The sequence below is a fragment of the Trichechus manatus genome, unplaced genomic scaffold, assembly GCF_000243295.1.
Source record: "Trichechus manatus latirostris isolate Lorelei unplaced genomic scaffold, TriManLat1.0 scaffold00183, whole genome shotgun sequence".
Lineage (NCBI taxonomy): Eukaryota > Metazoa > Chordata > Mammalia > Sirenia > Trichechidae > Trichechus > Trichechus manatus.
In genome coordinates this window covers 4,221,166-4,240,840 of record NW_004444119.1, presented here as the reverse complement: position 1 = coordinate 4,240,840, position 19,675 = coordinate 4,221,166, and the positions used below count along the sequence as shown (strand labels likewise).

The window sequence follows — 19,675 nt, the reverse complement described above, 5'->3', positions numbered from 1 at the left end:
ATTAAATAATGAACGGTTTCAATCACAATAAAATAGTCAACTGCAGTTCTAATAAATCAATAATGCTTAGTTGAAACTATACTCTAAAACTGAGGAAGGAGAATCAAGGGAGGAGAATAAGAAAACACCCAAAATTCTACACCAATGAGAGCTGCGGGCACGAAATTGCTCATCCCCAATATTTCTTCAGATACCTCCACAACAGAATGAATATGCTTGTTCTAAAGAAATGTTTCCAAAATAGTGGCCTGAGTCTGAATCTGGCCCATCATATGTTCAGCGTTTAATTTTTAAAATGTATTGCCAACTTTTAAATATCAAGCTAATCCATATAATATCTAGTTTTCTGATTTCTGGCTGCTTATGAAAAAAATGGAGGACCTGATAATACTGGGCCCACGTTTCTTCAAAACAGCAATCAAAAGGAGCTTAACAGGTAGTTAAGTAGTGAATGTCTCCTTCAGAAGGTCGTAGGCTCTTCTAGGTCCTGTTCACTGCCGTCTCCAAACGTGATACATTTATTTTATATGCCAGAGATATGAGTTGGCAAATATGGACAATTTCCTCCACAGATATAATTCTAGGCTAGGGAGAAAAAAAACCCTGCAGATATTGACAATAAGGGCATAAATGTAATTATAGCTAATTTATAACATTTCAGTCCAATTTTCATAGAGGTAGACTTAATTTAGAGTCTCTAACACAGGTTATTCAATGCTCTCTACAGCACAATCTATATAACGCTATTCATGGCACTGGAAGTTACATCAAACAGGGAAGGACAAGTTGCATTTGAAAACCAAAATTAAAGAAAAGCTTCTGTTCACACTCTGAAACGTACTGAGCATTTCCAGTGGGCTCAGAGAAATGCACGGTCTAGACACATTTCAAATTGATCCTGAAATCCAGTTCACCCTGAGACTGACCTTGGAACGTGGCGGTGCTCGGATGTACCATTTGCAATCGACGGCCTCACTAGCAGAAGCTTTGCCTTCCTTCATAATTTGCACAGACTCCACGATCCCTTCGGGGCCGCCCATCTCAAACTCACAAGCTAAATAACAAAATGCCAAACAAACATACAAAAATGGAGCTTGAATAATAAACCAACAGTATATTTCATAGCAGAAAGCAATGGTCTCTGAACATTATTAAATATTTAGTTTACCAACCTGGTAATGGTTTCAAAACGCCAAGGTCCTTAAAGTCAGGATCTTAAAAATTGAGAAAAACACAGTTAGTCCTATTCTGCATTTATCACTTAAAATAATATTGAATAACATCCCATTAACCTGCCCAAAATATGCATATTAAGGAAAACAAAATTGTTAGTTTAATTTTTATTAAATAAAAATGCATGAAAATGTCATGACTGAAACGTTAACTTATGAAACATATTATTACTGCAGGGTTTTTCTCAATACAGAAGAAGCCATCTTTAAAAAATCATCCAAAGTTATTCCTTCATCTAATCATCAAAGAAAATATTTACTGATTACCTACAGCTCCATAACCGGATAGCAGATGTTTTTGTAAAACATATCGATAGGTTAGTTAGCATTTGGGTGAACTTTAATCTGTTCTAGATATGATTATTTTGTTTGATTGAAAAAAGTCTGTAAATTGTTGAAACAATTTTTAACTGAAATATTGGAAGCACAAAGTTAAGATGTAACATTGAGGGCTCCTTCTTTACCTAGCTTACTGCACTATCCTGTTTTCGTCATATCCTCTTCATTGATGTTGCATACTAGACTAGTTTTCAGAGTATTTCTCAGTATGCTACTTAGTGTACTCAACATCCAGGCATTCCTCAGTCTTTCTCTCAAATAAATACTAGGTTCAAGTATCTTTCTCTGCTCAGTTACATACTTCCAGAAGGCTTACTTTATCAGGAGCCTCCAGGGCATCTTACTTGTCATAAACCAACAATGGTGGTTTCATTCCCATTTTCTGGAATTGATTGTGACACAGGTATGGAGCCAATGAAATTGAAAGGTAAGTCTGTTAGAGGGCTTCTGAGAAAGTTTTCCTCAGTCTTAGAGAAACAAGACATCTAAAGTTTTACTGGCTCATTTTGTAGTCCTTTCGGGGCCCTTAGGCATCAAGGCAGTTGTCATCTTCTGATGTTGAGAAAAAAACAATTGCTGCCAAGTTGATTCCAACTCATACTGACCCTGCAGGACAGAGTAGAGCTGCCCCATAGGGTTTCCAAGGAGCACCTGGTGGATTCGAACTGCTGACCTTTTGGTTAGCAGCAGTAGCTCTTAACTACTGCACCACCAGCGTTTCCTCTGATGTTGAGAGGTGCCATCGTAAGGAAACGCTTACTCTGACGTGGAGAAGAATGAAAACATGGAGGACCCTGAGTCCTTAAGGGTGTCACTGAGGCACTGTATTAACCTGTTCTGGATGTGCACGTCTCAGGGATTTTTGCTTTTTGAAACAGTGCATGTGCACATTCTTGTAGCATCAGCTACTTTGAATTGGATTTTCTTTTACTTATGGGTGAAGGCATCAATGGTTATGATTTTATCTTGGAGATGCTCAATATCAAATTTAAAAGGTGACTGTGAAATCGAATTCATTCATACTACTATTGTATTAGCTATAAATTAAAAAATCTTAATAAGTTAGAAATATTTTCTGAGGCATTGCTCAGCAATGGTTTAGGACGGAAATATGAAAGGGTAGAGCTATCTCTAAAGGGAACATTTGTGGTTATTAAGACTGGTCGTGCTTGCTGTATGTACATGTGTATCTAAGCGTGTCTGTCTGAATGTCTGTGCGCCTGGGTGCACTAAACCGTAACTGCAAGCTGATCATATTAGTTTAGTTACCTACATCACAGATTTGTTACTTTTGTTGTTGTCATCAAACACTGATGTATGTGAATCTGTTGCAACTGAAAGACCTAAATTATCCATGCTACAACCTAGTTATATTAGGTATTTAGGCTCATTTTAAGACATTTTTAAACAAAGAATAAAACAAAACAAAAACCTTGTTGCTTTTTGTGCTGATTCTGACTCATACTGACCCCATGTATGTCAGTGTAGAACTGTGCTCCATAAGACACTATTGGAATGTGTTAATAAATGAATCAAGAGAAAAACTCCCTTACACAACTCTTTGGAAACTGTTCTTTGACCTTTCTGAAAAGAAAAAAGAAAAAAGAAAGGAAAAATACTCACGTGAAATTTCCATGAAAAAAGCAGAAATGAGAATATCCGTAATTAATTTGGACCAGGCTACATGGCATAGTAGCATAGTGGTTGAGAGATATGGCTGCTAACCAAAAGGTCGGCATTTCAAATCCACAAGGCGCTCCTTGAAAACTCTATGGGGAAGTTCTGCTCTGTCCTACAGGGTCGCTATGAGTCAGAATCGACTCGACGGCAACAGGTTTGGTTTGATTTTAGTTACCTCCTAGTAGGGATTTTATTCCTTCAACTAAATCAACAAATTGTTGGTTATTCTTCCAATAAATACGTATTTAGTACCTCACTGTGTGCAAAAAGAGAACTCTGTTTTGTATAGGACTACCTAGATCGATGTCAGCATTGAACAGGTTCCTTGACATTGAAGAGACCCATCCATATTTTCCTTATTTCTACCTCAAGCTTCCCCACTGAAAGAATAAGATTCTTGCTTAGTCATTATATCCTTTCTACTATTTTGCATACTGTTTAATTATGTTCATTATCATTACTCATTATCTGTTTCTTGATTAGAATGTTTCGGCTTTACATGGCTGTTCTTATGATTCTTATGGAAATGTAGTTGATACTCTATTTTCTACTTTGAAGGTTAAAATTTTTCAGTTTTATAACTCATGCCAGACAACTTTGGGAGAAATGCCGGTCCTGAGAATTTATCATTTATTCTTGTCTATGTATTAATGGTGAAAGCACTGATGGTTTAAAAAAAGAAAACAGGAAAAAATGAAGTGCTTTTGCAATTCCATTTGAATTAGCCATTGGTAATACCACAATAATATATGGCCTATACGACCTGCAAAAACAAACAAACAGCAAAATAATAATAGAAGAATCTAAATTGAATGTTAAGTATGTTAAGATTGAGTTATTGTCCAAGGTTGTCTGGGGACAATGGCATAAATTATTATGCAGAAGCAGGGTAAAGTCAGACTTACTAATCTTCCATTTTGAATCTCCTCACATCTATTCTCCACTAAGCAACTTGAATAAACTTTTAAGAATATAAATCAAATCATGATACTTACCTGGCTTTTCACTGTATTTAGAATAAAATCACAAGTCTTTTAGAAGGACTAGCATGTCCTGTAAGGAGCCCTAGTGGTGCAATGGTTAAGCCCCTGGCTGCTAGCCAAAAGGTTGGTGGTTCTAACCCACCCAGTGGCTCTGTGGGAGAAAAACCTGGTGATCTGCTTTCGTAAGGATTAAAAACCCAAAACCAAAACCAAACTCATTGCTGTCGAGTTGATTCCGACTCACAGCAACCCTACAGGACGGAGTAGAACCGCCCCATAGGGTTTCCAGAAAGCACCTGGTGTATTCAAACTGCTGACCTTTTGGTCAGCAGCTGAACTCGTAACCACTACGCCACCAGGGTTTCCTTGTAAAGATTACAGCCAAGAAAACCTAACGAGGGCAGTTCTACACACAACAACGACAACATCACACCTTGTGGCTCTTGCCCCTGCCCACCTGGCCCAAGCTACCTTTCCTGCTTGTCCTGTGCTTTCCTCCCCAACCACACTGACCCTCTTCTATTTCTCAAACACTAAAGGCTTTCTCTCCCCATCCTCCAGACTTTGGACTTGCTCTTCCCTCTGTCTACAGTGCCTTTCCCCAGGTCTTCCCATAGCTGGATCTTTCTCATTTTACAGCTCTTATCTCAAATGTTATTTTCTGAGAGAGGCTTTCCTTGACCACCCTCTCTAAAGTACCATTGGCTTATATTTTCTTCTCTCCCTTCCTGATTCTTATCACAATTTGGAATTGTTTTGCTACTTGCTTGTTAACTTTTTATTGATCATTTACTCCCTCCAGACTATAACGAGTTGGAATCGACTCCACGGCAGTGGGTTTTTTGGCTATAACAAATTGGGCACTATGAAAGACTTTATCTCTCATACTTCTCTTTCTACCTAAGATCTAGAACAGTGTGTGAGCATAGTAGTTGCACAAAAAAATTATCGAATAAATATTTAACATACTCCTCTGTATATAAAAGGATATTTTTATTTTACCACAAGTTGATTTTCTTATATTGTTGATATATTTATATATTTGATGTAAATACATCAAATTAGACATTGTATTAGAGACTGGAGCCTCCTGTTTACCAAAATCATATGTCTTTCTTCCTGGGCACACAACTAGACCATGCTTCCTGGCCTCCCTTGCAACTGTAGGTGTCCATATAATTGAGTTATGGCTAACGAAATGTGGACAAAAAAGTTGAATTTACTCGCAGGCTGAGTGCATAAAAACTTCTTGAAAAATCCTGTGCTCTCTGTTTCTTCCATGGTCAACCTCAGAAGTCATACATGGATGGTGCAGAACTCCATCCGACTTAATACCTAAATAAGTATTTGGAGCACAGCCTCTTCTTTGCCTCTGATTTGACATGAATGAGAAATAAACTTCAATTATGTGAAATTACTGAGATTTTAGGAGCCTTGGTGGTGTAACAATTAAGCTCTCAGCTGCTAACTGAAAGGTTGGCAGTTTGAACCCACCCAGTGGCTCCATGGAAGAAAGACCTGGCAATCTGCTTCCATATAGATTACAGCCTAGGAAACCCCTATGGGGCCGTTCTATTCTGTCACATGGGGTTGTCCAACAACAACAGCACCCAACAACAACACTGATTTTTTTTTTTAATGTTATTGCAATTATTATTCCTCTAACTCAGAGGGGCTCAAGGAGCGGTCAGGAGACCCCACGAATCCATGAGACCCTTTCATGGGACCCAAAGATCAAACAATTTTCATAATGACAATAATGTGTTATTTGTTTCTTTTCACTCTCATTGTCTCAAGAATGTATGGCAGAGTATTCCAGATCCTACATGACATGTGATGACATTACTATTTCAGCTAACGAAGTATTGGCCTGTGTATTGTGTTTTCAAGAATATTCTAAGGTAGTGTGTTTAGGGTATAATTTATGTGAATTTTCAGAGATTAACCCAGTTTGTTCTCAGTGGTTTTCCTGAGCACTTACTGGCTACCTTCAGTTCCCTCTGATAACCCCATTTTTGTCCAATACATTGTTATATTGAAAGCTCAATGTTTTCCTTGTGTCTACATGGAAAGACAACAAGAATTAAGTACATTTTCTGATTTATTTTGTAATTATATTTATTTTTTAAATTTGAAAACTTTTCTAAATGTTTAAATTTGCCCTAAAACTGTAACTAATATGGAATATAATAATAGTTTCTCTTAAATAAGATATATTTATTTGTGATATATTTTTCTTACAGTTAAGAATAGATATTTGTCTTAGGGAAGGATGATTGAAAGACTCACTTTCTCAATTAAGCTATACCCTCTACGTCTAAAGTTGGAGAGAAAGATGAAACTGACATATCAAAGAGGACTTTTACTTATGGAAGGAATCTACTCCAAATAAAATATGAAAAACTGTACATAAAATGAAACTATGACAAAAGCTATCTTTCATTCAGCTTTGTTATTGTTGTTGTTAGCTGCCATTGAGTCAGCTCCCAATCATTGTGACCCTACATACGGCCAAAGAAAACCTTGCCCAGTCTTGTGTCATCTTGGTAATCATTGGTATGTTTGAGCCCATTGTTGCTGCTATTGTATCAGTCTATCTCATTGATGATTTCCTTCACTTTCTCTGACCCTCTAATTTACCAATCATGATGTCCTTTTCTAGTGATTGCTCTTTCTTGATGATGTGTACAAAGTAAGGCAGTTGAAGTCTCGTCATCCTCACTGCAAAGCAACATTCTGATTGTATTTCTTCTAAGACTTATTTGTTCATTCTTTTGGCAGTCCATAGTGTATTCAATATTCTTTGCCAGCACCAGAGTTCAAATACATCAATTCTTCTGTCAGCTTTATACATGTTAATAATTTACCTTGTTGTGATTTAGGCACAAAACTTTTTGTAATAATTTTACTGTGACAGTTTAGTTCAGCATTATGTTGAGACAATAAAGAGTTTTTGTTTAAGTATTGGGTATTATGAATGTAGACATAATTAGTTCATTAAAAGCCAAACACTGTTTCAAAGTAGAAATGAGAAAGTCGTCGACACATCTCATAGAGTAAATTATTGCATTGGACTAGCTGAAGAAGCACACACAACAGCAGAGAAACTAATAAGTTGTTCTCAGTTGCCATTGCTGAACTCTTGCTGGGTGGCACGTCAATCAAAGAAGTCAGAACACTGCCAATTTCCAACCATACAGCAACTCATTAATTTAAAGATTTAGCTGTAAATGTGAAGACAGAGTTAACACTGCGTCTGCAGAATTTTTCTGCTATCTAACAAAATGGACGAACTTACAGATGTGGCCAGGCTTGCTTATTTTGCTTGCATTAGTCCAGCGTCAGCATGGACTTAACAGCGAAGATCCTCTTTTATGTAAATGCTACACTGGAACACCTTTATGGATGTCTGCATTGATAGTGCAAAAGCAATAGTGGACACAACTGCCGAGGCCTTAGCACAAAGCAAGGCAGTGGCACCAAACCTTACCAGTAGTATTCACTGTATAAATAACTGCCATGCCTTTGTGAGAAAACAAAACACAAAAATTATTTTACTCCTTGGTGAAGCAGGAAATATTATTACTTTTTAAATTTCAATTCTTGAGTCCATGTTTTTTAAACATTCAGTAGGATGACATGTTGAGAATGCTTAAGGCAGTTCTGCTGCAGGCTGAAATGGATGATGGTTTTCTTGAGTAAATTGAATTAAGAGCTGAACTACTCACTTTTTCATGAAACATCATTTTTGCTTGATTATTAAGTAAAGGCATGATTACTAAGATTGGGGTATTTGGCAGACATTTTCTTGAAAATGAACCAAGCAAATTTGTTCACTTTATGGAAAACAGCTAACAGTATTTGTTGCCAACGATACAGTGCAAGCTTCAAGCAACGGGAAAGGTATCTGCCAGTATACATTTGACAGCTTCCCAATAACTACAGACCTTTTAAATGAGATTGTTGGTGTTATGAACAAACATGATTTTTGATACTGAATAATGCAATATGTCAACATTTGGAAGACTGGCAAAACTCGTCATCCAATGTTTTGCCAAATGACTACTTCATGATGTTATACAACCATGCATGAGTAAAGGAGTCATTTGAAAAGTAAAATAGATTAATGGTTGTCAGTGTAACCAAATAGGAAAAATTCACTTAGATATAGTTTCAGATTCCCCACTGCAACTAAACTGTAAGAAACTATCACTTGTTGAAGTTTGCTGTAGTATTAAAGAAGAATAGCTACTCTTATCTCTTAAAATACTCTTGCCTTTTCCAACTACATATCTCTGTAGGGCTAGGTTTTCTCCATGTACCTCAACTTCTGCAACAGATTCAATACAGAAGAAAATGTGAGAATCCAGTTGTCTTCTAATGAGCCAGACATAAAATAGATTTGCAAAAATGGGAAACAATGATATTATTCTAACTTGTATTTTAATATTTATGAATTAATATTTATCAATGTTTTCATAAAAAATATGTTGTTTATGTCAACACATAACTAGTTCATTATTGTTATTTTATATGAATCAATAAATAGATATTTAAATTCTTCTCAGTTTAAATGTCAACATGATAAATATCCAATGATATAACCATATAAACTAAAGCACAGTGATGTCTTCAATAATTTTTAAGAGAGGATAGGGGATCTGAGACCAAAAAGTTTCAGAACTTCTGTCCTAACCAACCCCAACTTTGAATCATAGGTACAAGCCTCCCATCAACAAAACTCTGTTACAATTTAGTAATTCAGGCCCATGCAATGTGTTTATTTTATCCATAACCCAAGGAAGTTTCTACAATGCTAGTCATATCACAGATGGACTCTCTGTAAGTTCTTGTGTATCTGATAGGCTACGACTGAGTCAAATCAGAGGTTACTTCATCTTGTAAATGAACGAAATGGGGGTTGAACAACTTTGAGAAAATGTAGCCTATTTTAACCGAAGACCTAAACAGTCCCAGATTTAGCTCTTTAACTTGGAGCAAATCACTAATCTTTCTGAAACTTCATCTTCTCAGCTAGAATGAGAATGTTGTTGGTTTAGGCTTTTGTGGCTCAAGTATGCCATTATATCACAGAACACAGGAGTATTCCTAGAACACAACAGTTAACGGATGAATGTAATTGCCGGCCGGGCCATGTGACTATTTCTACAAAACCTCTGGATTGGAGAGAACAACTTTCATATGTTTGCAATGCACAGGTTGGCTACCAGACAGGCTAGTCTTAGAAAAAGTTAATCAATACTTTCCCCAAATTCCCACACCTCAGAAATCCTGAATTATGCCATTCTCCTTATTATTACCCTCTTACTGAAAAGTAGATCTTGAAAGCAGTATTACTGAAAACCCTTACCATTTCCTGAGTTACCTAAGAATCTCTACTATTTGTTATGGCTTTGCATAAATGTCTAGAATTTTTGAATGGCCTTGAAAGTGTTGTATATTCATGACATCACATTTAAAACTTGAGGAAACTAAAGGCATGTTATAGCATTGTTCATAAATCTTCAAAAATCTTGTGAAATAATCTAGCAATAATATTTTATAGAAAAACATTAATTAACTCACCATTGCGGTGATCCCTTTCTTCCTACTGAAAACGGAAAACCGTGGTGTTTGTCATTTTTTAAATCAGTTGACTAAGTTGAAATGATGTTTGAAATAAAACTTAAAAATCAATGCAAAAAAAAAAATCTTGACATTGCCGTACTAGTTTGTGTCATCATATTATTTTAACAATCCAATTTATTTCAATCTTGTGTAGTGGTAACGTTGTAGTAACAAAATTCCTAACACAATGATTTGAACATATTTTAAGGGTATATTATTTTCTGCAAGTACGGGATTGGTAATTACAGCTGCTTATTTTGGGTTTGTTTTCCTGAGGGACTGAATGTGGACACAGAATTTGTATGCTGGAACTTCTTTTTTCTAATTTAATATAAAATGTATTCTGTTATGGATTGAATTGTGTCCCCCAAAATATACGCTGGAATAGTAACCCCTGTACATGTGGATATAATCTCATTTAGGAATACAGTTTTCTTTGTTATATTAATGAGACCATGTCAATGCAAAGTGTTTAAGCCAATCACAGCTACTGAAAGGAGAAAATTACATTCTCCCAGAGCCAATGGAGAGAGAAAGCCTTCCCCTAGAGCTGGCACCCTGACTTCGGACTTCTAGCCTTATAAACTGTGAGAGAATAAATTTTTCTTTGTTAAAGCCATCCACTTGTGGTATTTCTGTTATAACAGCGCTAGATAACTAAGATACACTCCCCTCCCTGATATACATTCATGCTTATTGGTCTGCACAGAAAGTATTGTATAGTATTGAGAAAAGGGAGGAATTGTTCACCACTGAAGATATTAGAGCAGAGAGCATGGCAGGTAGCCATGGGACTGAGTCTGAGATTTTATTCCTAGAAGTGGGAGGGCAAGAAATGACTTTTCATGAGACTGCGTGAGCCTAGGAACAACTACCAGCATTGTTTATGGATAGGGGTTAGCAAGCGTGGCACAAAGATGCAGAGGAGAATGCCCCTGGATTTGACATGCCAAGAACTCAGAGTGTTGGTGGCATGAGGTAGTGACTGTGTGTGTGTATGTGTGTGTGCAAGGGCAGGCATGATAGTGATGGGTGTGCCATTATCTTCATATTAACCTCTTTCTTCTGATTATGTAGCTGAAAATTAAATATATATTTTAAATTATATTTTCTCAATTTTTATTGAAAAATTTGAATATAACCATCATGTGGCGATATCACCTAAATAAATATAATAAGAAAGCAAAAAAGCTGTACAAACTCACAAATATAGTTCAAAGCAAGATCCTTTTCCTTCCAGTGCATCTGATGAGTCCCAGCCCCTGCTAAACAGAGGTGGAACTGCCTTGAGTTTGGCAACTCTGGGCCCATCCACAGTCAGTGCCTTTGGCAAGGACGCTGGGGTTTTATGCCAGGTGTTGGCATGCACACGAGCCAGTGGAACCATCATGGGAATCAGAAAAGGGCAGATGCAAAATGTCAAATGCTGCTAGCCAGTGGACTGGCATGTGGGCCTGCATATGGCACCTCATGATATACCCCAGAAATTCCCATGGCATGTTATTTATAATAAATATATATTTTAATTTTATTTTTTGTTGTCTTTTATGTTTATTGCACAACACACAACAAAGGAGATTAAAGAACCAGCCAGAAAGGAAGGCACCCACAATTCCACTACCTATATACAATTCTTCAGTTTTCCATATTCCTTTTTAGTTCACACATGCATAATTTTACTTAGGCATAAAGCAGTTTGTATACTGACATGAGATCAAAACAGTTTCCATGTTGCTACATGGCCTTCTTAACCATTATTTTAAATAACCACATAATATTCCAACAAGGCTGATATTCCATAATTTACTTCATTGTTCCCTACTCACAAGCATTCACTCATTCTCTTACTCAACACTTGTTAGGCATTTAAAATTTGCCAGGGTCTGTGCTAGAAACTGCAAATACAAAGACAGCATCTGTCTCTCAAAATGCTCAAAGACAAGAAAACAAATCATTATAGTCGAATCACTTGATCAGAGATTATACATGAGTAAATAAATGAAGTGGAGTCCCAGGGAGGTGCACTGAAAACAGGCCAGACTCTTCTCTTCTTCTGAACAGAGGAGGGCTGTGACTCTTGGGAGCTCCTGATTTCATTGTTTTATGTACCTCAGGCCTCTCTGCCCACCCGACACTCACTCACATGTTCTAGTTTCCCAAAACCTTCTCTCAGCTCCTTCCGTCTCAATGAAGGACAAGTAACAACCTGAGGTACAATTCCGATTGTATTTGAATTTTATTTTATTTTTTATTGTACTTTAAATGAAGCTTTTCAGAGCAAACCAGCTTCTCATTAAACAGTTAATAATCATATTGTTTTGTGACACTGGTTGCCAACCTCACGACACGCCAACACTCTCCCCTTCTCGACCTTGGGTTCCCCATTACCAGCTTTCCTGTCCCTTCCTGCCTTCTTGCCCTTGCCCCTGGGCTGGTGTGCCCATTTAGTCTCGTTTTGCTTTATGGGCCTGTCTAATGTTTGGTTGAAGGTGAACCTCAGAAGTGACTTCATTACTGAGCTAAAAGGGTGTCTGGGGGCCATACTCTTGGGGTTTGTCCAGTCTCCGTCAGACCATAAGTCTGGTCTTTTTTTTTTTTTTTTTTGTGAGTTAGCATTTTGTTCTACGTTTTTCTCCAGCCCTGTCCAGGACCCTCTTTTATGGAACTGGTCAGAACAGTTGGTGTGGTAGCTGGGCACCATCTAGTTGTGCTGGACTCAGTCTGCTGGAAGCTGTGGTAGTTGTGGTCCATTAGTTCTCTGGACTAATCTTTCCCTTGTGACTTTGGTTTTCTTCATTCTCCTGTGCTCCAGACAGGGTGAGACCAGTGGAGTATCTTAGATGGCCACTCAGAATCTTTTAAGACCCAGGATGCTACTCACCAAAGTAGAATGTAGAACATTTTCTTTATAAACTATGTTATGTCAATTGAGCTAGATGTTCCCCAAGACCATGGTCCCCATAGCCCTCAGCCCAGTAATTTGGTCCTTCAGGGAGTTTGGATGCGTCTATGGAGCTTCCATAATTTTGCCCATGGCATGATTTGAATAGGATGCATTTCTGTCAGTCTAGGCAAGGGATTGAAGTTACCATAGTTTTGTCATTAAAAGTGAGTCCTTACTTTAAGTCACTATTCTCATGCTCATCCACCCAGGTCAGAACATGAAAGGTGCAGCCATCCCTCTACCATTCAAAGCCACAAAAATCAGTGTGGTGAGTTGACTTGTGTCCTCCCAAAAGATACGCTCAACTCCTAAGCCCTGGTACCTGTGAATGTGATCTTAGAAATAGATTCTTTGCAGATGTAATCAAGTTAAAACGTGGTCATACTGGATTAGGGTGGACCTTAAATCCTATGACTGGTGTCCTTATAAAAAGAAGAGGACACAAGACACACACAGGGAAGAAGCTGACGTGAAGACAGAGGCAGAGATTACAGTGATACAGCTACAAGCCCAGGATTGTTGGGAGCCACTAAAAGCTCCAAGCATCTCCCTGAGAGCCTTCAGAGGAGGGATGACCCTGTCAACACCTTAATTTCAGACTTCTAGCCTTGAAACCTGTGAGAGAATAAATTTCTGTCACTTTAAGCCACCCAGTTTGCAGTACTTCATTATGGCAGCCACAAGAAATTTATCCAAATTTTGGTATCAGGAGTGTGGTTTGAACCCAAATGGGCAAACACACACTTTTTTTAGATAAAAGTTACATACAAGGCATAGCAATGCAGAAAGGCTAAAACTAAAACGACATACAATGGTATACCATTCAAACAATTAAAAAAGAAAAGCTGATACAATTACATTATTTTAAACAAAATAGACTAAAAAGCAAAGCCAAAATATAAAAAAGTAATTAAAAAGTAGGTAAAATATTGAAATCACTGAAGACCAGTTCACCTGCAAAATTTAACAATCCTGAACCTGTATGTATCTAACAACAAATACAGACAGAATTCTACCTTCCTGGGATTCAACTGCCTCTTAAAAGATTAGGATAAACTTACCAACGGGACATGATACAAAGACAAGTCATGCAAATATCAAATAGATAATGGATGTGATATAGATTTGCCAGTGTACAAGGCTATGTAAATATAAGTTATGCCACCCAAGTACAACTCAGAATTTTAGCTTCCTGGGAAATAAATGGATAAAAAAAAAAAAATCTTAGTTCAAAAATTATACCTAATGTATTAATGCTGCTTTATAACTATTCATTTACAAATCAAATGCCATTGATGTAGCTTCACCATCCGTTCTGCATACTGCACTTATTTTCATTAGATGGCATTTAACTTCGGGATGAATGAGAAGTTCACCTTACTTCTCCAAATGCCTGAGTTCAGCTGGAGAACTCCTGCAGAAAATTCATAACATAGCTGTCACTGCATGTTTACAAATATGCCATACTGGGTTAGGGTGGACCTTAAATCCTATGACTGATGTCCTTACAAAAAGGAAGAGACACATACGCACACAGGGAAGAAGTCGATGTGAAGACGGAGGCAGAGATTGGAGGGGTACACCTACAATATCCGATTTTCCCTTAATATGTAACAACATATATGAAGTACAAAAACTCTTTTTGTCAGTGTGTTTCATAATTATACAAAGATTGTGGATAATGGTAAAATTCAGCTAATCTAAATATGTATGAAGCTATTTAAAAAGCATTGTGTCTAGTGTCTCAGTTTGCAATGAAAGAAGTTCTTTCCTAGATATGTGTAACTCTCTGAGAACTGAATGGAGCATTGCTTATCTGCATTCTTCACTATTAAGAAATCTGGCTTCATATGATGTAAAGGGAAAGCAAATGATTACCAAAAAATTCCGAATACTTCCACTCCATTTCTTGCGTCTCTTTCATCCCCCTGCTACTCGTTTTCTCAATTATCACAGTGATTCAGAAGGTTTGAAAGGATGACTGAAACCAATATCTTTAATGAACGTTCCACTTGAAAACGTAAGTGATCCAAGACAAGTAGCTAATTTGAATTACATGTTGAGAAAGTCAGTCTGGGCAGGACTTCTAATCGGTTTGTTCCTGTTTGAACCCCTGCTGATAATTTGCATTTCCACCCCCAGATATACTGAAGCAGAATCTACATTTTAACAAGATCCCTAGGTGATTCTTATGTATAATAAATTTTGAGAACCACTGCTCTACCAGCAGTTCTCAGAATTGGTCCCTAACCAGCAGCATTAGCCTCACCGGGGAACTTGTTAGAAATCAAATTTTCAGCAGGGGTTCCAACCATAATGAACTGGTTGGATGCCCTAGTTTAGGAGTCCTTAAACCCCCCCATCTCCAAGAAAGAAATATTCTAGAAAGTGTAGCCTCCATCTTGGGGAACTGGGGAGAATTACAGACCATGAATTGACAAAATTGAATATACCATGGACTGCCAAAAGAACAAACAAAACAGTCTTAGAAGAAACACAACCAGAATGCTCCTTAGAAGCAAGGGTAGTGAGACTTTGGGTCACTTACTTTTGACATGATATTGGAAAGGCCAATCACTAGAAAAGGACATTATGGTTGGTAAAGTAGAGGGTCAGCAAAAATGAGGGAAATCCTTAATGAAATGGATTGACACAGTGGCCATAGCAATGGACTGGAGCATACCAATGATCATGAAGATGGCATAGGATCTATTATACATAAGGTCGTCATGACTCGGAGCTGACTCAGAGGCAACTAACAACATTAGACCCTGAAGCTCCAGACAGAGCTGGACTACCATGGTCCATCTGCACCCAAATCTAATGTCTCCTAAGGATTCTAAGAACCAAGAACACTTCCAGCCTGTATCCAATACAACTCTAAATGTGCATGGAAATATAAGTCTTCAAATTTTAATAGTGCTATGTTGACATTTCTTTCCACTGGCATTGCAAAAAATATTTATGTAATTGTCAAAATGGTGTTGCACTATGAAATGACTTTGCAATGGTTCATTTACTACCAGATTGCAGTTTAAGACCCAGCTGTTTTTGAGACACTTACTCTATCCACAGTCTCCTTGCTCATTTTTCTACTATTCAAACGTAAGTGCACCTAAGGTTATTTCATTAAAAGTGTGAAAATAATACAAGGCTTCCCCAGAGTAATGGCCTAAAGTAATATAAATCAATATCATAATTTTTAGGCTCCATTATGTCGAAAGGAAACAGGTCTCCCTTGTTTGCTTATAGAGTAAGATGGATGTGGTCCCTCCAGACTTACTCCCTTAGACTTTCTTTTCATTTTTATCAATTTTTAGTCTTCTGATGAGAAAGCTGAAAATTTCAGAAACGAAATTGACTCTTTCTTCATGTTTTCCTTTCATCATAAAGATACCAAGAACTGTCAATTTTTTTTTTTAAGACCTTCTCACTGCCAACCTCCCTTTCCAATCTACTATGGCCTTCTTAGACCCAACCTTCACCCCTTAGGACATCAGAATCCTAACTGGTCTCCTTAACTTGCCTTTTCAAGTTCCTTCTCCAAATTGCATCCACAGTTGCAGCTCTTTTGCCCAGATATGAGCATCTCACTATTCCACCCACTCACACTGAATGGTTTTACCTTCCCTTGACCCCCAAACCCATGAATAATCTCTAGGATCTCATTCTATCAGTGATTCCTTTTATTGTATTTTATTGTACTCACTGCTCCACTTTTCCAAGGACAGCTTCCCTCAACTTAAAAACTTACCTGCTTCCTTATTCCAAAAGAAACTTTCATCAGCCATGCTGCTACTTGGAACAATATAACTTCTTTCCTTCTTTCCTGAAATGCTTTCATCTGGATGGGTTGAATTACAAACTACATTTATCTGATTATCTTCAGTTACTTATACTGCTACAAGATAGATGATTTCTGTTTCATGAAATGAGTGAAAAAGTAATCTAGTAATGGACCATGAATTTTGGTTCTGAAAAGTTTTGACTCTTGGTGCTCTTTCTCTTGGCTCTCATTTGTGCCCATTCTTCCACTACTAGGGAGATGATTCCCAGTTTCACACTGTGCAATAACTATGCAGCCAGCACTGAGCTCACAAATAGTAGGCAATAAGGAAGTTGGTGCTCCTGAGGAGACTGCAACAGTGCAATTGTAATCAGAATTGTAATCCTAATAATTGCCTTTATAGATGAACCACTTTGTGGAGAACTTTGCTGGATGATATGTATGGTATGTAAGTAGTGAAATAACTGTATGAAATATATATAATTATTCCCATTCAAAGTACCAGAAAACTGAAGCTTAAGAAAGGTTAAATAACTCACCCAGAGTCATAGAGTCAGAAAATCAGGAGGTAGTATTTAACCTACACTCTTTGGCTACACAGCTATGTTCTTACCCATGATGGTCCAGAACCTTCCAGATCTCCAAAATTGGCAGCCACTTCATTGCAGTCCAGCCCAACATCTCTGCCTGGATACTTGTTAATGTTCTGTGCTGTCAAGTTGATTCCAACTCATAGTAGCCCTGAATGACAGAGTAGAATTGCTCCATAGGGTTTCCTAGGCTGTAATCTTTACAGGAGCAAACAGCCAGGGCTTTTCTCCTGCAGAGCTACTGGGTGGGCTCAAACCACCAACATTTCATTTAGCAGCTGAGCACTTAATCGTTGCACCACCAGGCCTCTTATTTATCACCTTAGAATCTAAAACTGACCTTATTTGCCTTTCCTCCAGGAGTTTCTCTAATTGTGGTTAATGTCATCAATGAGTTTGAAGTCATCCAGGCTTTAAACTTTAGAAACTCTTCTGACTTCCTCTCACTCTCACCATCTGTGTTGTACCTGTCTCACAACAACCATGTCGTGCTAATCCTGTTCTTAAATGTTCTTACTGTATTTTTACACAATGCACGCCGTCTAAGTTTGTTTGCCAACTACTCCCTTCTTCTGCAAGGTATTTTCATAAGTACTCTATGCTTTTTTTTTTTAACAGCAACCTGTAAAGAAAAAACAAATTGGCATAGCGGTGTATAGGAAAATACCTCATGGGGAGATGGAGTCGTTGGCTAACAAACACAGAAGGCATGCGTTATTTGCATAAAAATATGGTACAGTTATTACTTTTGTTCAGGTCCCACTATTATCCCATTAGTAATATTTCAAAACCAACCAACAAAAAAAAAAAACAAACTCATTGCTGTCGAATCGATTCCAACTCATAGTGACCCTATAGGACAGAGAAGCACTGCCCCATAGGGTTTCCAAGGAGCAGTTGATGGATTTGAACTGTCAACATTTTGGTTAGCAGCCAAGCTTTTAACCACTGTACCACCAGATAATATGTTACATTTGATCTTCCTAATTCAGTCTCTCCTTTTTTTAACCATACTGTCTAAAATATACTTTTGATGCAGTCAATGTCTTCAAAAATATTCAATTGCTCCTGCAAGTTCAGAATAAAGTTAAACATTCTTGGAGATGCTTTACTATCAACCATTCAAGACCCATCTCCTAAAACTCCTCTTAGAGTCAGCAGCCAGTCAGAACTGACTACCTCGTCATCTCAACATATCCTCTGACACTCAAAATGGATCCTTGTTAAACCATCATCATGGCTGAAGTACTCATCCCTCAGATATATGCTTACTGAAAATCTACCATTTTTAATACTAACCTCAAATGCCTGTTTCTATAATAAGGCCTTTCCAGCATCTCCACGCAGATCTGACAGGAGCCAGAGTACCATTCTCTTAGGACCTACTCACAACTGGCCTTAAATTAGAATTGTTTACATTCATGAGTTGGCTCCCTTATTACGTGGTAAGTTCACTGAGAGTAGGACTATGACTTTTCATAATAAGAACTTGAATTTAACTCTACTAAATTTGATTAGTTTAACTGTCCTTGGGTCATAGTCCTACTGGAACTGGAACCCTATCTCTTACTAGAAGCCATAGTAGGGTTTACAAATGGTAAGTATCCCAGGAGTCTTAATTGGCTGATGAGAAAGCCATTTGAGGACAAATAATTTAGTGTATAATAAATCACAATAGTAAACTAATGATTTATTATTATTAACATGTTATCAGAAGGGACCAGTCTCTCATGAAGGACATTATGCGTGGTAAAGTAGATGGTCAGTAAAAAAGAGAAAGACCCTCAACGAGATGGATTGACACAGTGGCTGAAGCAATAGCTACAATTGTGAGGATGGTGTGGGATCAGGCAGCATTCATTCTGTTGCACAAAGGGTCGCTATGAGTCAGAACCAACTCAGCAGCACCTAACAACAACAAACCAGTAATTCTCACACTTTAGTGCACAGTCATACCCGTTGATCGACAAATTAAAATTCAGCCTCTGGACCCCAATCCCAAAGATTCTATTTCAGTAGGATTAGATTCCACAGCAACTGGTTTGTTTGTTTTTTTGTTATTGTTGGTTTTTTTTTTTCTTTTTTTTTTAGATTTAAGTGTAATAAATTAAGCAACCCCAGTTCCTAGGTAATCAATCTAATGTCTCATAAATCAAATCACTTTGCGATCATCAGCACTTTTACCCAAATACCCAGGGACAGATTACCCAATAAGCAAGGTATGCAGAGACTTACCTGTGCTTACTAGCTAATCTGTAGTGCACAATTTCACCTGTTTTTCATCAGAACAAAGATATGATGAACCCCATGTGAACCTGCGCACTACAGATTAGAAAATCCAAGTAAACCCAAGTAAGCCTGTGCGTACCTTGCTTACTGGTTAACCACCCCTGCGAATATCTCAAACTACTTTAAGAGCAACTTTAAATATGAGTGTAAACTGCATTACTGGCTACATAAAGAAGCTGTGCCATCCAGCTGTTTATGGAGGT

The 19,675-nt window shown here is 37.6% G+C and overlaps 1 protein-coding gene across 2 annotated transcripts in view; it reads right to left on the bottom strand.

Annotated features, from left to right (window-relative positions):
- NETO1 (neuropilin and tolloid like 1) overlaps positions 1-19,675 on the bottom strand; it is a 154,536-nt gene that overhangs the window by 65,622 nt on the left and 69,239 nt on the right. For both annotated transcript variants that reach the window (XM_004387305.2, XM_004387306.1), the window contains exons 5-6: positions 1,173-1,214; positions 927-1,054 (exon numbers count right to left, since the gene is read on the bottom strand). In XM_004387305.2, the coding sequence (XP_004387362.1) occupies positions 927-1,054; positions 1,173-1,214 (170 nt within the window). The remainder of the gene's footprint in view (positions 1-926; positions 1,055-1,172; positions 1,215-19,675) is intronic.